This window comes from Lemur catta, chromosome 13 (genome assembly GCF_020740605.2).
Source record: "Lemur catta isolate mLemCat1 chromosome 13, mLemCat1.pri, whole genome shotgun sequence".
In the NCBI taxonomy this organism is placed as follows: Eukaryota; Metazoa; Chordata; class Mammalia; order Primates; family Lemuridae; genus Lemur; species Lemur catta.
The window spans coordinates 41,444,975-41,462,399 of NC_059140.1; the positions used below are offsets into that span (position 1 = coordinate 41,444,975).

The window sequence follows — 17,425 nt, forward strand, 5'->3', positions numbered from 1 at the left end:
CATTTCTAGAATGGTAGTGTAAACTATATATTGTTGTGGTACTTTAGCACTTTACCAATGAAACAAAATGATCCTTGCTATCAGGAAAATCTAATTGCTGCATTACACATACAGTTTTATGAATCCATGTTTCAATGTGAGGATTTTTATGGAAGGGTTTTGTTTCTGAGACTGAAGACAGATATTTCAGAATAATGTATATATGGATCACTGAAACCATTAAGGGGATTTAAGTTGAGGATCCCACTAGGTCTATGGTTTGGACTTTTAGTTCTGTTAATAAAAAATCATTAGTGTAATAACCATTTTCCCAACCTGCAAAGAAATGAAAAATAGAAAGGCTGGGATATTGTGGCAGAGTCTGTGTTTGAACTGATATTTATTTTGTGGCATTCTGGTACTTTGATTATTCACATACCCTCTACAAAATTGAGTTATCAGTATGAAGATATGTGAGCATAGAAAAATATGCTTTTACACTTAATCTTGGCAATTATAAATTAAATGTAATTCCAAGATGCATCTGTCCTGAGTATAAAATGTAGAAGATGAGGTTACTGTATCACCCAAGTGTGTGAAACTGTTGTGAAAATATGGAAAATATTCACCAAAGATATGAATATTTTAAAAACACTGGATAACAGATGAAATTACTTGCTAAATTAATTATGAGGTTTTTAAGGATAGAACATAATTCATCAATTTAAATTGTGTTTGAAACTTGACTTGAAAAAAATGTGAAATAGCTTGGAAACTAGAGGCTGACTTGACTCAATATTATTATTCCCCAAAATGTTGATACTCTCCAGAAGTTTCACATTCAGTTCCATGACTAAAGTCAGCTCAGCCCTGGGAGGAGCTCTTACTGAGATTCCAGAGCTCCTGTGTTGGGAGCTTTAATAAGGTGCTCATATTTTTTCCTGTTTTTATATAGGGAATGCATATTGATACAGAGATGGGTGGGTATGTGGGTAGGTAGATGGATAGGGGATAGTGGTTAAAAGTGCAAGATTGGGGTCCGACTCATTGGGTTTGGGACACAGCTGTATCACTTACTAACTGTGTGACTTTGAGCAATTTAATCTCTGTCTCAGACGCCTCAACTTAAGATAATATAGCATTGACATCTTGGGTTGCTAGAGGATTAAATGAGTAGTTTAATCTTAGCACACAAATATTTGTATTATTATTGTTGTTGCTACTGAGATAATAAAATGATTGTTGTTTCATGCCACTATGTGATTTGTTGTATAGCAATGGATAACCAAAATCATTACCTAAGCATGATTCCAATCTAGTAGGTTTGTTAACAGTTATCCAGAAAGAGAGGGAGGAATTCACAGACTCTCTTGTGTTTGAACACAGGTTTTGGAATTAGTTGTTAACCTGTTAGTTGAACTGGCACATCTGTGGTAGGGCTTGAAAAAAATTGCTATTGTTACAGTCTTTTTATTTGCTATTGTAGAGGTAAGTCAAGAAAGAGGAGAGATTGGCTTCTCTTAAGAAGTCTTTTTTTTTTTTTTTCCTCACGCGTGTAATCCTAGCACTCTGGGAGGCCGAGGCAGGAGGATCGCTCGAGGTCAGGAGTTCGAGACCAGCCTGAGCAAGAGTGAGACCCTGTCTCTACTAAAAAAAAAAATAGGAAGAAATGATCTAGACAGCTAAAAATATATATAGAAAAAAAAATTAGTTTGGCATGGTGGCACATGCCTGTAGTCCCAGCTACTCGGGAGGCTGAGGCAGGAGGATCGCTTAAGCCCAGGAGTTTGAGGTTGCTGTGAGCTAGGCTGACCCGACGGCACTCACTCTAGCCTGGGCAACAGAGCGAGACTCTGTCTCAAAAAAAAAAAAAAAGCCTGATTTCCCTCTAGCCTGATTCTGTTGCTTTTTCTGTAGGAAAAGGGACCCATGGGATGATAGTTTTAACCAGTTGGCACCCTTGCATTATAAATCTAAGAATCTGGTATGAAAGTGCCTCAACCAGCCTGGTGCAGTGAATCTTGAATCACTATTCATGTGTCCCTTACATCGCTGTTTAATATAACATGGGTGTGGGGCAGGGGTGGCATATTCCTGTTTCTCATCACCTGTAGCCAAACATGAAGGTTTAAGTAAATATGTCCTGTACCTACAGAAAGTAAAACAAATACCAGCAGTTATGTTTGACTTAGGAAAGGAGACCTTGTTTAAAAGTTCGGACTGTTGAATATTGACTTGGTAGCTGCTTGTTATTCCAATGGTGCAAAATAACCCACAGGCAGGAGGAGAGAGAGGAAAAGACCTATCTTCACAGGGGTGGGAGGGTAGATTGTAGGAATTGACCTGGAAAGTCACCCCCATTGTATGTTTTTATGAATTGTGGTCGTTGAAGATCGGCTCCTCTCCTTGCTGCACATTTCCATTCAGAATATTTTGAGATGTTGGGATCAATGACTATTGTGCTTATGTGGCTTTTGACCAGGAGAGCTACTGTCCGCTGGACTACTGTGTTGTCAGGTCTCACTTGGCAAATGGGAACATCCAGAGTACCATTGTTCATCCAGTGCACATGGAATTGGTCAACAGCCAACTCACAAATCCTAAATGAATAATTTTGCATTAATTAATAAAATTTACTTATGAAACGAGCAGCATGTATACATGTGTGTATATATGTGTATGTTTATGTACATGTATATACACAAATTATAATTCTGAGTGTTGTATAGTATCAAAATGTTTGGTACAGCATAAATATACAATGAGTACCACCATCCTAAAATTGATGAGTCTGTAATTTTATTTACCTCTTGGGAATCTGTTGAGCTATTGATTCCACAGCAAATGTATTTTGATTAAGATCGTGGCAAGATATGTTTGACAACAATTCCAAATTATTAGACCCTATTACATATTTAAAGTCTGCAGTCATGTGAGATTATGTGTCTGATCTTAGCTTAGTCAGATAAATCAATATTTTGTTTCAAGGACTATATCGTCCATGCTGTATAATTACCATGCATTGTATAAAAACCATGTACCTTCCTAGATAGTTTGGAAACAGTCTGTGATACTCAGGGCTTATGTTTATGCTAATGGGGCTAGAATCATGAATGCAGAGATTAATATGCTTCACATACATTTACAACATAACTTTCAGGCATATGTACAGATTGAATCTGCACTAGTTGAAGGAGTTTAACAGTTAAGGCTTAGTTCCCCAGCTGTGAACATTGTTATTTATGGTGTTTATTATGGTTGTGGCTGTAAATGATTTTAGAAAATCAGAGAAATATTTTCAGAAAACCTTGGTTTCTTAAAAAAATTTAGAATCTGGGAGTTTTTTTCCCACTTTTACATGGAGCTAAAATGTACATTCTGATTTTAACACATGTCAGATTATTCAAGAACAACAATAAAAACTTAAAAACCACCATGAAAATATAGTGATATTTACATGGGCTAAATGGAACATGGACCCAGTCAGGTTTTCCTGATTTATCCGTTTTTAACTTCAAACACTCTGGTTAGCTTGCATTTTTTAAACTAATGAGTTTGTCACAGCCAGTGGGGAAAATGGTTAAAGTATATCAGCTGTAAATTGGCACAAAGTACTGAAAGGGACATTAGCCTCTAATCAGAATCTAACAGTTCATTAAATCCGCCTTTCCAGGATCGCTCTTTGTCTTTTCCCCTCTTTTGCTTGGGCCTCCCCTATCGGGCATCTTCTTGCCTTTTCATCTGGGCTAGACCTCCTCCAGGATAGGAAGCAGTATCAACTCATCCTTCATTGTCTACCAGCCAAACAGCCTGCAGGATGCTTTGTTAAGGTGGATTCCTGGAGCCGCTGTGAGCCTCTGGGGAGCTGAGGGCTGGCAGGCTGCAGGAAGGCTTTCCTGAGACTGGGTGGGTGGTGGCGAGCCGAGCTGGCCGCATCCAGCCAGGGAAGCAAGTGACGCGTTTGGATTTGAAATCCATGCCCGATGTATAAACAGCCCAGAGGCCTCGATGAAAGGATTTCAAGTTTGGAGCAAATTAACTGAGCTCTCCAGTTATACTTTAGTCCCTTCTGCTGTGCACTATCTATTAAGATGTAAAATCCCTAAAAAAATAGACAAGCCAAAAGCAAAAGTTTTTAAAAAATGTATCCTGCCGATTTTAAAATACTGTCTATTTACAAGGAAAGAATTGACAGTGATTTGTTTTGTTCTTTTTATTTCCTAATAGACTAGGTGGCATAGACTTTTTAAATGCTCATTAGTTAACTCTAGAGTCAATTTGCTTTTTCTTGTTGATTTCTCAGAGCAAATATTTGTGATAGGAAGCCCTATAAATTTTATCTCTTAGAGCAGTTTTTCTTAAACAAAAAGAATGGTCGAGAAATAGGAGAAATAATTAGAGCTTCACTATACTGCACTCTGTTGGTATTATTTGGTAATAAAGCATGTAATTTATGATTTGTTGAAATGGGAGTTGTTTTTATTTAACTTTCTATTTGGTAGAAAAGCAACTGTACGAAAGGTGAAAACCAGAGGTTTAGAAATTAAGCTAATCTTTTTCACCATGTAGGCAAAATAGTTAGAAACTGATCTTTTTTTCTCAATTAGAAACGGATGTTTTCTTTTCTGTTAATAAGACCACTTTAATGTCATATGGTCACATTTTGTAATTGAGCAAAAATAACCATTCTAGAAACTCAGTCAAATTTAGTCTTATCAGTTTCTGAGTTTAGTCAGTATATGAGAGTGAAGTTGGCATTCTAAACATGTTTTAAAATATGGGCCTGATTTGGGCCTTAAGTGAGCACTGAAATATGACTGTCTGACTCCCTTCATAGGTTACTGACTTCAGAAAATCCCCAAAGCAGTGACAATTGTAGAAAATAACCTTGATTTAATCTTTTTATAAATGTTATTTAAAATTCAGTTGTGCTACAATATTATACATAAGAGTTTCCTTTCCAAGAGGTATTGAGCCCAACATAGAATAGAAAACAAATTATTTGTTCCTTAGTTATGACTTCAGCTTAAGAATTCACTCTTAATCTAAGATTTCTGTTGGTTGTTTTTAAAGTAGATATGTGTATTTGGGGGTTGATGTATAGAAATTTTCATTTGATCAGAATTGCCATGGTACAAAAATTGAATGTCTAGAATTATATTATCTTGCTTTTAAAGTATTTGGTCTTGGACTAATATGAGAATATATAAATTATTTTTATCTGATTTTCTTCTTTATGTATGCTTTTTGTACAATGCAATCTTCAGAGCTAAGGAAGACAGAAACTTGCCTTATATTTCCTTTTACTATTGGGAAAATGTGATGAATTGTTCCAGCCCCATATAAATTAATGTAAGGTTTCCATACTCAGTTTATTATAGTCTGACCTCCAACCCAGAGGTCAGAGAATCAGACTGATTAATTCAACTACTTGGTCATTATTTCAAACGAAAGTTCAGAGTGGGGGGATAATTGGTTATGCTGATATTCTCATTTAATTATGCTTCATTGTTAAAAAAATTAGGTTAACAGTACTAAATGTACTACAATGAAGGAAGACTGTACCAGATGTCCTTTTTTGAATGCTTTAGAGCTGAATCTTTCTTTGTTTCTCTTTTATTCTCAGAATATCAACACCTTTGAGAACAGAATGTTAATGCTTGATGGGATGCCGGCAGTCAGAGTCAAAACAGAGCTTTTGGAATCTGAACAAGGGGTAAGCAAAGCTTCCAGTGACACCACCCCCTTCTTTTGATGATAGTGGTATTCCTTTCTAGAGCATCCTCAGGTTTGCAGAGCACTTCTTGTAGTTCCCTTGCCTACATTTTTCTCTCTCAAGTAAAAATCATCTGAGATTTTAGTTGATTCTTACCCATATGCAACCTCAAATATTAACTTCCTTGGAAGGTATGGCATCCTGAAAGCAGGAAGGCATAGTGCCCTTATAAGAACCATATGGCTATATCTAAATTGGTATGGAAAAGCTAATAAAAATCCAAAGCAAAGAGGAAGTATTAAAAAATAAAATGGGACTATAACCTCAATGTCCAAATAGCTTGGTTGTTTCTGAGTCAATAAACGACAGAGTACAGGTAAGGGAATGTTATTTGTTGGGTGGATTTCTCTTTTGACATTTGTATTTACCTTTTTTTTTTACTCCAGGAGGACTAGGGGATGAAATGAGGTCAGTGAATTTGAAAAAATGCCTAAAAGCAAAAGAAAGGTTGTTTTACAATACATAGCCAAATTGGTGAATAAATTTATAGGTACTGAAAATAGAAGGACTCAGAGGACAGATTTTTTTTAAATGACATAGGAGATTTCATAATTAACATTTACGGCTTCACTGGTTAAAAGTATAAGGGCAGTATAATTGGTTGTGGCATCGGCTGACCACTTTATGTATTTAAAGGAGAAAGCACTGCTCATGTGCCTGGGTGCACACTGGCTGCCTGTTTTATTGCCCCACCACCAGTGAGGCTGCATAGATGACTGACAAAAGGGCATAGATGAATATATCATCTTTACCCTATCCGTGTATCTCTAATTTAAAAAAATCAAAACTGAAAATTAGCCATGTTTTGTACTTGAACACTCTAGAGAAATTTAAAATGTGAATAAAATCTCACTGTTACAGTACAAAAAAATCAATGTGGATGCATTCATCTGGGATCCCACTGAAAACGGGTAAGGTACTGATGTACCAGAAGGATGTCATAATGAAGACGTCGAGGTTATGGATCCAGACTGTGGCATTTAGAGCGTCTCTACGGTCACTTGCACATTCCTGAGCATTATGTGGCAGGGTGTGTGGCATCTCAGTGTAACTTCTCCTTTTCAGCGTAAGCCTTTGTTTGAAACAGATCCCCATAGTGGTAGAGGGTGTCATTTCACCTTTATGTTCAGTGTTGACTTCTGCAGCTCTGAAATGAACCTTGTGGAGTACGTTAGCCAATAACACCACTCCACAGTTGTATACACACCATAATGACCAACTCATAGATTCAGCCCAAGACTCAGCCAACAGAGCATCATGAAAGAAAAGACTATGGGACAAGTACATTATTTGTTCAGCATAGACAACCTTTCAGAAAAAGTCCTATGTTCCACTGCGTTTTCTAGCTGAATTCATCAAGTTAAACTCTATATGTTAATCTTCTAAACCTTATGGATAGTTTTTACCTTTATTGATGAAACTGACCACAGGAAAGATTTGTTTTATTGCTTTGGAGTTTGGTTTTCTTGATTCATTTCTTAATCTAGATTCATTATTACAAATTTAGTAAAATAAATTGCTGCATGGCTCATACAGATCATAGCATCTCATTCAGAGAGGATAGCCTTTCTCCACTGCTGGTGGGGGGAAGGAAAGTGAAAAAGCAGTCTGTATTTCACAATGTTGCTTTTATTTCACAATACTTTCTTTAACTTGAAATAGCAGTAAATCTATTCAAACCATTCATGTTAGAGGTAGGCCAAAACTACAGAAAACCGGTCAGAAACTATGACCTGGACCAGTGGTCAAAGCCAGCGTAGCGTGTGGCTGTCACCAGTCCTGGTGATCTTTAACAATATCCAGATAGTTCTTTCCCCTTTGCTATCATTTTCAATTTCAAGGTAAGGTTTGCCTGAAAGATTTAGGTGCACAAAAAACAAAAGCCAGCATTCCCAGAGGTTTTGCAGCGTGTGTAAGAACCCCACATCACATTATTTATAGAAAGTATTTTTTTGCCCTTTGAAAGGGGCAGGAAACATCGTAGGTTCATAGATATTAATGTCAGTTCATGAAAATCAATTTTCTTCCTTGTGAATGGAGCTGATGGTGGTATTTTAACCCTAATTACGATTGTGCATATTGGAGAAAAATAGAAATTTTATTTCCCTTAGCTTTTGTATACTTCTTAAATATGACAGATATAATTTCATTCTCTTTTATAGTAAAGCTTCAAAAGCAGCAACCTGTTGTGTTTGATGAAATGTATAATGAATTAACTCTTTATAGGCTATAACAGTTTGTGTTTTAATAATTTGTAATAGTTTAAGTCAACTCTTCTTTAAAATAAGAAATAAAATCTAGAATTTTAGTGATTCTCATTTTTGGCCACTTTACTGGATTTTTCATTGGAGAAGATGGAAGTGGGTGGTATATACTATGTAATAGTTTAGAGTCTCAGAACTATTTTTAGATAAGGAGTGCTAGAATTTTGAATATTTCATGACTCTTTCCTCATTTACTATTGAAGTCTGGTTGAAATTTGATTCTTCATAAGAAAATGCGAACATATTGGGGAAATTTAAATAATTAATCACATACGTGTTTATGGGTTTTTGAAAAGATGAGACACATTAGTTACAATGAACAAAAAGTTACAGAGACTCGTCTGTGTCACAACAATGAATGAGAAAGCCTGAAGTCGGGACATTGGTTGGAATTTATAATCACTCTGAAAAGCCTAGTTTTGAAACTCTGTCTTTAAGATACAGACACTAATCTCTAGTCTTTCAGGGAAGAAAAGCTGGTATTTTTTGTAGGCTGCAGACAGCGTTTTAAAGATATGCTACTTTACACGGCCCTTCTGCTTCAGTGCTCCATGAAGGCATATGCTTGTTCTCCTCTTCTTGTTATAAATAGTCCCTTAGGTCTTGTGCTGTCAGCTGGGCTCTGCATGAATCCCCACCCCTCCTAGGCATTCAGGACCTGATGAGCACATTTCAGAGCCTAAGGAAAGACTGGGAAACAGGCCCGGATCTCTTCTCTGGAAAGTTCTGGCTGCCTCGCCTCATTCTCTTAATGAGTTGTATGTGTGTGTATGTGGTCGTGTCTCTTCAGTCAGATTGTAAGCCCATGGAGGGTGAGGACTTTTTCTTACAGTTCTGTCTTGTGTCTCTTGTAGTTCCCGGCACATGGTAAATGCTCAGTAAATATATGATTTATTCAGTTTGTCTAGGAGTTATAACTAGCACGTTGTAAAACCTGTCAATAGCTAGTTACCAACTTGTTCTGTCTACCTCATAGGGTTATTGTAAACATAAAAATCAAAATTGGACTTATTGGAAATAGGCATTCCCATTGGTGACAGAGGTCTTCGCCTCGCAGCCGTATGCACTGGATAGTTATGGTAGCATACGATACGAAGTCTGTGTGCCTGCTGTTTGGAGTTCTGTGACTCTTGCATTGTTAGTTATGTGATATCCAAGTAGATGATGATGATTGCAGTCTTCTGAGATGTGACTTGAGTTTTCTTCAGGCTGGTCGGTAACAGAGCACATGCTGCTGAGCAATCTGTAGGAAGGGCGTGTGCTCCTAGGATACACTTCAGGGGCACAGCAAGGAGCGTCTGAATGACTTTGTCTGTGACCTTTGGTGCTTGGGCCCTGCTGTTACAAGAGCTTCCCAAGTACTGTCAGCTTTTGGATGTTCTAACATGTTATTAAGCAAAGGACTAAAGCAGGAGGAAGAATAGTAAGAACTGTTATACCCAGAGATAAGGTAGTATGTAGAGAGAGAGTACTGCCTCAAAGTTATAAAGCGTGAGCTTATTCCTAGCCCTGCAGTTTACCTGCTTGCATGACATTGGGAAGTGACTTCCTATCTACAGGCCCCCGTGTGCTCATCTGTAGAGTGGGCGTGTTGGAGACAAGGCCTTCCCTCCCAGGTGTGATATTCTTTGACACTGGTAGAGGGCAAGGGGTGAGAGAAAGCATTTCGAATTATGAGTTCGACAGTCTTACTACAAATGAAGCTGCCTGCGTGTGGAAGTAGAAATTGTAGGCTCCACAATGAGAAAGACCTGAGTTCAGGTGCTTGTTCAGCCAGGTGCCAGCTGTGAGGATCAGGCTTGGCCTCCATCAGCCTAACTCACCTCACCTGGGAGGTGGCGTGACCCAGCCAGCCTCATAGGAGTGCGCCTGCCCGTGGTGAGTGCTGGCTCCGTGTTCTCCTTTGGAAGAAAAGCAGGAGGAAAACAGGCCCTGTTATTTCTATTCCTGTTGCTGCAGTTCAACATCTGCGCATTTATAATGCTCCAGGTGGATTTCAGGTAAATCTCAAATTGGAACCCATATTTATTTCATTTGAATTTTTATTTAAGCGTATCTGGAGAAATGTTTCAAATTTGGGTTAGATTTCTGCCATGTGAAAAAGAAAACGATGGAACTAGAAAATAATTAAAACAAAAATTGTTTAATTATTTATTCAGCCTAATTTCGTATGCCTGACATTTTTTAAAGTAAGATGTTTAAAAAAGAACTCTATAGATAAAAAATATTTTTCAAAACTATATAGGTGCAGAGGCTTCAAGGGAGAGAGAAAGAAACATTCCTCGGTGACCCTCGCTGTTCCCTAAGGCCTGAGGAGCGTGCCGTGCAGAGGGCTGAGGTCTGAGTCGCTGGCGTCCTTGCTTACCCTGCTTCCCTTCTGTCCTGTAGAGCCAGGTGTGGTTCCGGTACTTGGGTCTGTAGAGAAGAATGGCAATAGTGTGGCATAGAGAGAGAGAGAGATTGTGCGTTTTGCCAATTTTAGGTTCTCTAAGCAGTCAGTAATGGAGTGGTGAAAGAGCCCTGTGTGTTACCACTGGAGAAGAGCCCAACGGCCCCTCGCCGCAGCCCTGTAGCTAGGGAGGGTGCAGGTGTTTCAGCAAAGTGTAGGTTCACATACGTACTCCATGTCACTACCGGAAGATACCCACCACCGTCAGACCAGAGACCCCTATAATCTCCCCCATTTTAAAGGTAAGACAAAAGAGGATAAAAGAGACTCAGTCTTTTCCCTGGAGACAGGTTGCAGTAACTTTTACAAACCATCTGCAGGGCATTTATAACAAGGTGTTGAGGGTATTTCTATATTGCAAAGAGCTGCCTAGCACCATGAAGCCAGCTATAATGTAACTTCCTTAAGAGCAGAGCTTATGCTTTATGTTTCTTGTTATTCCTCATCGTCTCAGCACAGGAGCTTATGAATAGGCAGGGCTCAATAAATAGTGATTCATTCAGATGCTATTTATTGTAAGTGAGAGGCCGTTTGCCACACTGTAAAATTGAGAGGATTTTGAAACTGGTGCTGTTTCGAAAAAGACTCCAGTCCTCAGGCTTAATAAAGAAATATAGACAGGTGCAAGTGTGTAGCTGAACCTAGAAATGTGCTGTGGAATGCTTATTTAAGACAGGCAATTACATTAAAATTCAGTAGTATTGGGGGAAAAAAAACAACACACCTAGCCTTTTCCCTCAGTAAACCTCTGTGTTTAATTTTAAACTAAAGATTTAGTGTACATCTTTGTGTAAAGGCTTAGTAAGACAGTGTTACTTTAATGACTTTATCAGAAGTGAAGAAAGGCATTATTAAAAATGCCACTTGCATTACCCTTTAACAGGGTCTCATTATTCCCTCTCCTACTGTGAAACACGGGCCAGCGTTGCTGGTAAATTGGTAGAATTATCTTGGAAATATGAATTTGCTTATCATTTAATATTCTCTGACCCACTGCTTGAGATCTTTTGATCTGTAGTGAAATCTTTGCATGTCACTACCTGGCATCAAAGAAAAACATTTGCAGATGTCGTGTTATTGCTAATGTGAGAAGACCATTTTTTCTAAAGCAGAAAAAAGTATCTTGCAAAATTCATATTTTAGGAAAGAGATATCCTCCACTAAAAATGCAGAGTTGGACTGATTTTAATAATGTCAGAATAGCCAATAAATGTATTAATAGAAAGAATTGAAAATCAATGAGCTGTGATAGTAATTACAGATAGTACCCAAGGGAAATATAGCAGGCAGACAGATCCTGTCCCTCAGGGCCTGCCTTGGGCAAAGCTATGAAGTTGAGAGTTCTGCCCCTTTTCCTTCCCTGTAGCAATGTACTTGCTCCTTCGACTTCATTCTCCTATCACGCACCTTCCAGATGCCCTGGCCCCCTGATTGTGCTGTGATGGTTCAGGGTACCAACAGATGACCACTTCTAACTGCACGCAGTCTCGTTAATTGAGGAGAATGCACAATGCCGTCTTTTCCAAGGGTTATTTGCTTTTTTATAGGGTCAATGCTTTGTAAAAAGGAACACTTCATAAGGAAATTTCATGCTTTGAGTAATTTGGGAATTTTGATTTGAGGCAAATTAACATTTCCGTAATATTTCAGTTTCTGCAAGATAGTAGTCTGCTTTGTCTACTTGTTACTGTGGTAGCATTTAAAAAAATCTGAACCATGAGGCATGTATTGTCTATCTAGAGGTGTTTTCTGGTGCTGACATTTGCATACTGATTCAGTTTATAAAGTACCACACACACACAGTATATGTGTGTGTGTGTGTGTGTGTGTGTGTGTATTTGTATACACACACACACACACACACACACACATTTTTTTAACCCTTGGAGGACTTTTGGTTGTGACCACAAAAGATTAACTGCTGTGGGAATTGATCTCCCACCATAAACAACTAGAAAACCAAATAAAATATATGAGCTATTTTTCACATATCGGACAAGAAGTAGTGATCTTTGAGAGAGGAGCGGTAAAAGGAGGTGAACTCTGGCTGCCTTAGCTTACTTCCCGGAGGCAATTTCCAGGCTGCAAGCATGGAGAGAGAACCCATATGGGGCCTCGCAGTCTCACTGAGTTAAGCAGGCAGAAAGTGGAGTTTGGAGAGGTCCGGGCAATTAATTTTTGAGGGAGACAATATTATATAGGGGGGAATTGTATACAAAGAGAGAGCTCTGGAGATCTTTAGAGGGGTCTCCTTAAGGAGGGCAAGCAAAGAACCACCAGAAAGCGCTCGACTGAACAATTCTCGGAGCTCACATGACATTCACACAAATCAGAATGGAGAGACCTCTTCCTACATGAGGCATTTGGGAGAGATCTCAGGAGGGTCACAGCTCAGTAATGGGTTCAGCTAGTGGAACAGACTGGTCTGGACCTGCCAAGACTAACCTTAGAAGCAGTGTTGAAAGGACCAGACTGATCCGAGAGTTGACAACTGTGTGCTAGAACAAAAGTCCTCTGCAAAGAAGTACAAAAAAATCTAGTGCCAAACAATGTAAGAAATCACAATGTCTGGCATCCTGTCAAAATTCCCATATGTACAAAGAAGCAGAACTTGTAACCAAATGAAAAAAATGAATCCATAAGAACACATCCAGAAATGACAGAAATAATTAATAGACAGGACCTTAAAACATCTTTTATGTATCTTATAAATATGCTCAAGGATGTGAAGGAAAACATGGAACATTATGAGAAGAGAAATGGAAGATACAAAAAGATAAATAGAACAGATGAAAAATATCCTGTATCTGAAAATTTAAAAAGACAATGGATAGCATTAATAGACACAACAGAAGAAAAGATCAATGACTGAATACATAGCAATAGAAACTGTCTAAAATAAAGCACAGGGAGTAATAAAGACTAAAGAACTGAGGCTCAGGGAGCTGTGAAACATTATCAGGTTGTTTAACACAGGTACAGTTGGAAGGGTAGGGGATCAGAAAAATCTTAAATAAAAATAGCTAAACATTGTTCAGGTGTGGTGCAAACTATAAATGCACAAATAAATCCCAGGCAGTTCAATGATCTTCAGGCAGAAGAAACCACACCAAAACACAAAGTAATCAAATTGCTGGGAGGAAGTGATGAAGAGAATAGTCTTAAAAGCAACCAGGGCATAAAAAATATGCCTTACATATGAAGGAACAAAAATCAGACTGCTTATTAGAAACCACTCAGGACAGAAGATAAAAACTTCTTCAGGCAGAAAGAAAAGGATCTAGGTAGAAACTTGGATCTATACAGGAAATGAGCATCTAAAATGGTAAATGTATGGATAAATATAAAAGATTTAAAAAATCTTTTAAAAGGACAGTTGATTGATTGGTTAGAACAAATAATACATGGTGGAGTTTATAACATATTGAATGAAAACAAGTAACAAAAGTGGCCCAGAACAAGGGTGGTGACAGAAGGACGCTGGTGTAGGGCTCCTCCACTGTCTGTGATGAGCTGTGGTGTTTGAAGGCAGACTGGGAAGTTCGAGGTGTACACTGTTAATCTTAGAGCCACTACACACACAACATTAAACAACGAGATATAGTTATTAAGCCAATAGTGGAGATGATGTGGAAACAGTGGGGGAAAATTTTTGTCTAAAAGAAGACAAGGAAAAGAGGAAAAATGAACAAAGAACAAATAGGAGAAAGAGAAAACAAATAGCAAGGTGGTAAATTTAAACCCAGTAGACTGATAATTACATCAAATGCAAATAATTTAATCACTCCAATTAGAAGACATCAGATTGAAAATAAAAGCAAGACCCAAGTATAAGCTGTTACAGCGGGTGTTGCAGGGGGTGGTCCTGAGGACAAGCCTAGCGGCACATGGGGAGTTGGAGAATCAAAGTTTATTCGCCGGAGGACTCAGAGGGGTCTCGCCACCAAATTCTGAGCCCCGTCTACCTGATTTTTCCCACTTTTATTAAGTTGGGGTGGTCCGAGGGTGGGGTCTCAGGTGGCTAAGGTAATAGATTAGTTGATGTGCCAGGTAATAGGTTAGTGTTATGCTGATGCGGGTCTTCCATGAGGGGTGGGGGTCTCAGGTGGCTGATGCGCTGCCAAGTAATAGATGGAGTTTTCCTTATCAAAGTTATGTATAAGAATTCTTTAAATGTAGATAGGTTAAAAGTAAAAGGATAGAATCTAAAGTAGTTAAAACATGCAAAGTAGCATGGTAGTTGCCTGGGGTTGGAGGGAGGAGAAAGTGGGTGGGTTCTATGAGTTTCCATTGTGCAGGATGAAAAAGTTCTAGAGATCTATTACGCAACAGTGTGGATATAGTTAAAACACTACTGACTTGTACACTTAAAAATGGTGAAGAGGGTAAATTTTATATTATGTGTTCCTTACCACAATTAAGAATTTTTAAAAACGAAAAAAACAATAACAACAAAAAACCCAGAGGGCCAAGGAGTTATAACTGCGTAAGAGCAAATATGGATTACTAAACTGGCTAAGGGAGGACTTTGGTAGAAATTGCTTTAGATAGTTTAAAGGGGTAGTGACTTTTTAAGAAATTGTTATAGCGGCAACCATTTGTGAATAAAAGACCTTCCTTGTGCTTACCATGGACTTTTCTTCAATGAATATCAGCTTTGACACCTTTTTGTGACTCTGGAGGAAGTCTTATATGACAGTTGAGGCTGTTGGTGTTTATTCGTGCCAGTCCTGTTGAATGCCAGTGAACAAGGCCTGTCCTCAGATCAGAAACTGGAATCCTTATGTTTGATCAAATTTTTATTTTAGTGTAGTTTAAACATATTAAAAAGAAACTGTCAGGCTGGGCACAGTGGCTCACACCTGTAATCCTAGCACTCTGGGAGGGTGATGTGTAAGGACTGCTTGAGCTCAGGAGTTCGAGACCAGTCTGAGCAAAAGCAAGACCTCTGTCTCTACTAAAAGTAGAAAAATTAGCCAGACATGGTGCGGGCCTGTAGTCCCAGGTACTCTGAGAGACTGCAGGAGGATTGCCTGAGCCCAGGGTTTGAGGTTGCAGAGCTATGATGACACCACTGCACTCTACTCGGGGAGACAGAGTGAGACTCTGTCTCTATAAATAAATAGATAGATAGAACCTGTCAAGAAGAAAATAAAGACATGATCACATTACCTTGAAATAAAAAGCTATTAGTAGTTTAGAATGTTTGTGGAACATAATAAATCTATAATAAATATTCTTTTAAGAAAAAACAGAAGTTATATCATGCAGACACTAAATAACAAAAACAAAACTCTGGTGCTTGTATTAATATCAGAGAAAGTAGACCTCAGAACAAGAATATAACCAGAGGTAAAAATGGAGCATTTCATAATAAGGGGGTCAATTCCTTAAAAGAACATACCAGTCCCAAATCCTTATGTTCCTTAGTAACCCTTTGAGTAGATATCATATTAATATTATCTTCCTTAGTAAATAAAATTGCAGAGGTATGCATCTAGGGTCATACAAGTACATAACAGGCACAGAACTGGAGTCCATGACTTGTGAATTGGAATCTTTTCACCATTGCAAGCTGTCTTTGTAGCTTGATTTTGATAATTATTGTAACTAGTTATCACATTGGACATGATCTGATATCAAATCCCCCTACCATATTGACGTGTAAGGAGGATTTCATGCAATAAAAACTCTTTTGGAATAGCTTTTTAACTTAATTTCATAGGATGTAAGAAAATATTTTCTGCATATATTTGTTTTAATGTAAAATGTTTTTAATAGGTAAAAATGTGCAAAAATATTCCCCGGTTGTCACATGGACAAAGTTCTATTTCGCTGTCTATCAATTTCAGAAAGCAGTAGATTGAGCAGAACTGACACCACATATTAGATTCAGCTTCTAGAAAACTGTCTCTCATAGTATTTTGAGAACCCAGAATTTCATAAATATGTAACAACATAAAGCATAAAGATGTCAACACTTTTTTCTTCATTGCTTTACAAATTTTGTCAGTCATCACTGAGGAAAATGTATACTATGCTGTGAAGGAATTTGAGCTGGTGGCAATTTTGATCAATTTTATGTCTTACTGAGTGATCATATCTGTGGTAATGGAAGAATGAAACTGTGTCCACTCGCACTGGTCAGTCGTTTTTGTCGTCTTAAGGAAATACTGTCAAATATTTTCTTAAAGAAATACGAGAACTTCTTTTCATCAATCATAAATGAACTAAAATGTTCAGATGACTCATCGTGTCCATGGTTCTCTCAAACTTCAATTTTATTCTTGTCATAACTAATTACATCTTAATAAAGCTGTGAAGATAATGATTGAGATATGTAATTCACTCTTAAGGCCTCTTTCTGTTAAACAAGGCAGATTTATTCTTTAAAATTTAGATAAAGAATTTTTCTTAGGGTTTTTATTTAACCTTGGTTATACACTTTTTAATTTTTAACTTAATGGAAATTAATGCAACTGTGGGTTTAGAACCACCAACCTCCCTTGCCTAAGTCAGCTATAATACGATAATAGAATGAGCCTCATCAGTCACTTTATTTTGTTATAAATTTCATATAAAAGATGAGTATTCAGACTACTCAAGAATGGTTTATCAGTATATTGTATATGCCAAACAATGGTCAAAGTATTTTCTATGAACTGGCTATTTTTTTTTTTAGCCTGTACAATATATTGATAATCCATCCACTGGCTACTGGCACATTATAGGGACTCAACAGTCTAGATATTATTTTCAGCCTATACGTATGACCTCCTCATGTGCAAGATTATATACATTTTTCCCAGTTAGTATTTACTCACTAAAAACTGATTTTTATTGCTAAAAATGTCATCAGTCTTTTACCATCAACTATGTTGCAAAGTAACATATGATTTTCACAGATGTCATCAAAACTCTTAATGTCTATTGGTTTGTCAAGTCATGAAATAGAGC

General features: G+C 37.8%; 1 protein-coding gene across 1 annotated transcript in view; it reads left to right on the forward strand.

Annotated features, from left to right (window-relative positions):
• Positions 1 to 5,504: 5,504 nt before the first annotated feature.
• Positions 5,505 to 17,425, forward strand: part of KLF12 (Kruppel like factor 12) — a 232,724-nt gene continuing 220,803 nt past the window's right edge. Inside the window, exon 1 of the mRNA XM_045567222.1 lies at positions 5,505 to 5,695. Coding sequence (XP_045423178.1) covers positions 5,528 to 5,695 — 168 coding nt within the window. The 5' untranslated portion in view covers positions 5,505 to 5,527. The remainder of the gene's footprint in view (positions 5,696 to 17,425) is intronic.